Source organism: Mangifera indica, chromosome 11, assembly GCF_011075055.1.
Source record: "Mangifera indica cultivar Alphonso chromosome 11, CATAS_Mindica_2.1, whole genome shotgun sequence".
In the NCBI taxonomy this organism is placed as follows: domain Eukaryota; kingdom Viridiplantae; phylum Streptophyta; class Magnoliopsida; order Sapindales; family Anacardiaceae; genus Mangifera; species Mangifera indica.
Window position 1 is genome coordinate 8541818 of NC_058147.1, and position 6000 is coordinate 8547817.

The following is a 6000-nucleotide window of genomic DNA, read 5'->3' on the forward strand; positions in this document are numbered from 1 at the left end:
ATCTTGTTCTACCTTCCATGTAGTCTTCTTGATCTTAAGGTTCCTACAAAGGATCTTGACTAGTGGAATCTACTTGTTTCAAAATCTTTGACCTATTGATTCAATATCTATACTAGTCTCTCCTCATAACTCAAGTCATTTAAGAGCTTAATGTCCTTAACTCTAAGCATGTGTGAAAGATCTTTAATGTACTTAAGTAACATTGAAACATGGAATATTATAGATTCTATTTATACTCGTTCCGCTCGCTCAACTATCTCTTATAGGCAAATAAACCTGGGAGATAACTTGCCCCTCCTCCAAAACCTCATGACATGATTAAAAGGGGAAAATGAGATAAAGATATTATTGCATTTAGAAATTAAGCCTATTTTTCGTGTTTAAAGATATCATTTTAAGCATTTTAGGAATAAACTAAGATTTTAAATAAAATATTATAATTATTCTTAGGTATTTTACTATTTGCTTTATTTCTTATTTTGATAGAGAAAAGCAGAAAAATAAAAAGAAAGAATGCTAAATAAGGAAAAGAGAATAAAAGTCTCCCGATCGCATTAGAAAATGTTGATATGTAGAAACAAAAACAGGAAACAAAATCCGAGTTGTCAATATCAAGAGCAAATCAATAAGAAGTGGATTTAGTGCCAAACAAACTATTTGAGATAGAGAGAACAACTAGGGTTTGTGTAAAATAAAACTTATGTCCTTATCTCATGAATATGCGTCCATTTATAACTTTGATGCCACAAACGATCAACATTTAAGCTAGGAATGGTTGTTCCTTTCCTTACAGTGGTGAATGAGTGTTATCTACCATGAACAATCATTCATAATCAAGGAAAAAGTCAAACTTGGTTAATTATATCCTATTCGTGATCTCACCCTATTTTCCTTACAATAGGATTATTATCAAATAACATTTTGCCTTTAACTTCAGATTAACTACTAAAAGTGTGTGACTGATAAGCTCTTTATTGAGCTGGTAGTACCTAAATTTGGATCCAATATGAGCCCAAATTAAGATTGGCTTCTAGTAAGACATCATGACCACTTGGTCAATAGAATGTCGACAAAGATCTCTTAAGCATTTATAACATCTCGGTTACTCACAATTTAATCTTTTTGTCAATTCAAGGCTGAGACATATAAATATGTCTATTTCAAGATCTTCTTGATATGAATTGATACACATCAATGACCAACATGACATAGGCTATGACCTAATTCCACTATGACCATATATTCAAGCAGTTAGGAATGTCTTTTAGCATTTTCATACGAGATATCTTATCCCATACTCAAGAGTTATAGATTTTTTATCGATCAACCATAATCTCTATGTATATGATCAATTACTATCTTTATAGCTACCCTAATTATGACAACACGTTGGATAATGTCAAATCATACAGATCCTTATATAGACTGTCTAGTGACCTCAAGTCAAAGGATCACATGCATATGTGATTTTTAGAAGATTTATTCCATAAACAATGGAACAATCATTCATATGAAAATCCTCTGGTCTAGTCAGTCCAATGAATACATCTAAAATGTGCACTAATGTGTTGCACTAACTTGTCTATCAATAGTTTTGACATGTAAGAACTATCACCACTCATTTCTTTGTTTATTTCAAGACTATTCATGAAATACACTGAGTTCATTGGAAACTGTGGATTTCTCTAGTTTTTATATTTAAGCATATGGATAAAGAGAAATCATTTTGAAGACCGACATGTAACAACATTTTTTTCAATCGCTTTTGAATGTGGTTCCTACCACACTTTCAAATTAGTAATCTGTGAGATATGGTTGTGAGTAATTGTAATTATGGATGTCTTGTATTGTTTTGAGACATATAGATTGTGTTGTTTTTCTTAAATTGAGTGGCCTTTTTAAAATTGACATAGTGTTAACTCGAAACAAAATGTTTATTTTCTTAAAATAAATGTTTTATTTTCTTAAAAAAAATTGATAATCAATGTTGCTCAATTGGGAGAATTTTGGAATTTTGTATGTGGACATATATCAATTATACTTTTATTTGATTAAAATAAAATCGAGTGAATGTACAGCCTTAAATCAATTTGTTGGGCAATATATGATCATATTGTAAATATCAATCACACTTCATATTGGGTCTTTTAATTTGATTGACAAGTGTGGGTTGTTATAATCTATTGATCTTTTAATAGGAGGGTCCAATAAACTTATTATAAAAGAGGTAGGTCCCCTTCTCAAAACATATAAAAGTGATACATGTACTTATTCACAGTCATCGCATTTTGGTTCTATAAGTTATTGCGTAAGAAGACCAGTTCGCAAATTGATAATTGATCAAATGGGTTACTACTTCAAGTCGTTTAATTAGGTTTGTTAGAATATTAAATCTTCTAATTTCATGTATTATATAACTTGTATGCATACTGTTTGTTGTTGTTTGATTAATTGATTACATGAATATTATGCATGAATTTGTGTAATTAACCTTGCAGCTGCTTTTTCCGTCAGTATGCTTAATACACTAGCATAGCTAATATTGGTTCAATATCAAATCCTTAATGTTGTTAGAAAAAACTTTAGTTTGCATTTAATAATTAGAAAAAAAAAATCTCATCAATAATTTCCTTTCACAATTGATTAAAAGAAACAATTTCATTGATTGGTGTGTTGGTATTCAATTTGTTGAAACATTGATCGAGTGCTCTTTACTTGCTAAACTCTTTCAGTGGTTAAAGAAACAATTATGTCAGTTTTACTTGCGAGAACTTGGAGAAAAAGGGACGAAGGGTAGAATAATTGCCTTTATATTGAACTTTGAAGTGATAAATTCCAACAGTAAGGAAAAGCTTCCATTTATTAAACATTCCATAAATGGTTATGAAGTTACAATAATAGGTCACCAGAAAACTTTATTTATCACACAAACATGTCTGTGACGTCACTTTTTCTGTCACGATAAAAATCTCATCATAATATGTGTAATGTCAAATTCCTAGCAGCGCTGACGCCGAGCGTGTTACCTGTCCCAGCGAGCATTGTGCCGCCAAGCAGTCCTTCACATATTACTTTGATTATTTAAGTCATCAAACAATAAATGAATGATTTCCAAAAAATTAAAATATGAATGAGAAAGAACAAATATACATTCTAAGAATACAAATGGCTTAAGAACAAGATGGCATGTTGGCAGGAGGTGTTCGAATTTTCTGATCCTCCGATTGCCCATTCCTTACAATGAGAACTGTATCCATGCCCCAGGTTGCGTGCCTTTCCAAATGACAATGCATAAACCACACGCCTGGAAAAAGTTAAACATCATTCAAGTTTGAATAAATTTAACTTAAAATCCTTCTGCAAAAACTTTATTTTAGAAGAAATATATGGTTCAATAAAATAGAGTTTAAGACAAACCATCGTCTTCATTTGCAACTAAATTTTTTCCTGAATGTATTGAAACCCAAAAAAACAAAAAAAAGAATGAACAATATTTTTAACGATTCGAATGGTGGACTAAGTTTTCCATAGAATAATCCAACCGTTAAAATATTCCACTCCACATATGATCTAATAGATGTGACAATCATTTTATTTGTATCATTATTTTTTATATTACCTAACCAACGAGATATGCACAGTTAATAGAGGTGCCACCAAATTCACGGAGACTTACCAGGATTATTGGCAAAAAATCGAACCGCTGTCCATCCGTTCTTTGGAACGTTCACAGTGTTGAGTTCCGGTGGGTCAATCAAATTATAAGATAAAGGATCTGTCTCATTGTTGAAATTCCCAAAACCTGTTCCCACTACAAAGAAGCTGTAACCATGTAAATGCAAAGGATGGGTTTCCGGGACCTGGATATTAGTTCCTTGGAACACAATTTCTACTGCTTCACCATAATTTATAAACCTCGCTTTTGTCCCGCGGGTGGTGAATTGTGATACATCCGAAACATCACCAGTAAAGTTAAAGAAATTGGAAGGTTGACTTGGGAAATCTCCAACGAAAACGTTGCTCAACCCACTGCATTTCGAATTTCATAATAATGACTAATAGGCCAGACAATATCAAATCAGAAAACAACGAAAAAAATTCACCATACCTGTAGTATGCTTCAAGTATACTAACTTGAGGAGTCGCAAAACTAACATTGTTTAAGCTTGCAGCTTCCTTATTATCGATAAATGCATCACCAGTTGGAGAAAGGCACGAGTTGTCGGGGCACAAAATACGATTTACAGCAATTGTAATATACAATTGTGTTGCGATATTTTTGGGGACATTGGCCGGATATGCGTCAGTTGCTAGGCTCCTTACGCGGTTAGTAAAGTTTGTTGCAGCATTTGTATCATTGTAAAAAGGAAGGTTTGGGAAGAAAGGAGTAGGAGGAGGAGTTTGTTTGCCGTCATAGTACTCAACGATCGCTGTGGTGGTGGTGTTGTCAAAAGCGGCAGTACTATCAAAGTATGGGCTAGCAGCCATGTAATAATGGCTAAGATTTTTGTTTGCTGTGAACAAAACGTCCATTGTTTGTCCAGGAGTTATCAAAATGTAGTCGGTTGTTATAGGTTTTACGTATGCTCCATCCTGCCCAACAACAGTGAGGCTGTGGTTCGCAATTCCGAAAAAGGTTTCTTCATTCATCCCAGCGTTGACAATGCGAAGAAGATAGGTCTTGCCAAATTTAACTTTTAGGCGATACGTTGAATCTGCAATATAAAATGAGGATACTCGTGAGTAGATTTTATAAATGAGATCTTAAAATACAAATTAACATGGAATATTTTCATCGTATATTCACCTTTGGAGCAATTGTACAAGTCCCCTGGTTGGCCGTTGATGGTATAAGCATCTGAAACATTTGGAAGTACGCCCTTCAGGACATTAGCAAGCATTTTCGGCACGTCTAGCTTGTACCAGGATCCTGTCATTACAATCAAATCAAAAATTTTAATTAGTAGCCGAGAATGATAACCACATCTAAAGCAGTTATGTTATGTGTCCTGGTTAATATAAATACATTCATATTATTACCAAGTATGATGGTTTCTTGCTTATGAGGCCTAGGAAATGGATAACTTTTTCCAGGAGCTGGTAAAATAATAATAGCCCCGTGAACGGAAACTCGAGTCCAGTCACTGTGCGCATGCCACCAGAGTGTTCCTTCTTCATTGGAAAAAACGATCTCATAAGTGAAGTTGGCTCCTGGTTTAATTGGACATTGTGTTACGTTTTCAGGACCATCTGACCATGGATTCCTTGGTTGATTAACTCCATGCCTGCAGAATTTAAAACAAAATTCTTCAGATTATTTCCAAAGTTTTGATTCTCCATCCGATGATTTAAAACGAGATTTTCAGAGGAGTCATCACCAGTGAATTGTGATACCATAGTCTCCTTGATTTATGACATTAACAAAAATGGTATCGCCCTTGCGAACCTTTATGGTTGGTCCTGGGAATTTGCCATTTACAGTCAACATGCTTTTCGTGCTACACAGCCTTGTAAAATTCGTTTCTTTAAGCTTCAATGAAGGCAAGTACAAAATCAGGTCTAAAGGCATCGTAAAATGTAAATGAAAAAAAAGTCGAGGCACTTACAACAAACGTATAATTTTTCTTTAGAGCCATGCATTGGAGCAGCCCATCCAGAAAGAAGAACCCTAAAATGAAAAGTATGATTTGTTTTTTCATTCTTCTCTTGCTTCTGTGCTCCCAGGTTGCCAATCAACTCTGTTTTAGGACATTTTCTACTGCAATATCAATCTATTTATACTATGAGAGAAATGGCACAAGAAGAAACATTCTTGGTCAACTAAGAAAAGAGTTGCTAAATTGAATTATTAAAATATTTCGTAACTACTATCATTATTGGACAAGAGATAGATCTATCAAACTAAACGTAAATGATAAACAGTAAAAAGAAATATAAAAATAATAACATATGTCGGTTTAAAATATTGTAACATTCACTGATGTCTTTTAATTGAAATAT

General features: G+C 33.5%; 1 protein-coding gene across 2 annotated transcripts in view; it reads right to left on the minus strand.

Moving 5' to 3' along the window:
* The window catches only part of LOC123229040 (laccase-14-like), a 64669-nt gene extending 58944 nt beyond the window's left edge, over positions 1-5725 (minus strand). Inside the window, exons 1-7 of one of the 2 annotated variants that reach the window (XM_044654598.1) lie at positions 5607-5725; positions 5379-5530; positions 5041-5285; positions 4808-4930; positions 4109-4715; positions 3677-4029; positions 2950-3304 (exon numbers count right to left, since the gene is read on the minus strand). In XM_044654598.1, coding sequence (XP_044510533.1) covers positions 3171-3304; positions 3677-4029; positions 4109-4715; positions 4808-4930; positions 5041-5285; positions 5379-5530; positions 5607-5699 — 1707 coding nt within the window. In that variant the 5' untranslated portion in view covers positions 5700-5725 and the 3' untranslated portion in view covers positions 2950-3170. Of the gene's footprint in view, positions 1-2949; positions 3305-3676; positions 4030-4108; positions 4716-4807; positions 4931-5040; positions 5286-5378; positions 5531-5606 lie in introns of those variants that run through there. The other variant, XM_044654600.1, reaches the window with a different exon arrangement.
* Positions 5726-6000: the final 275 nt, after the last annotated feature.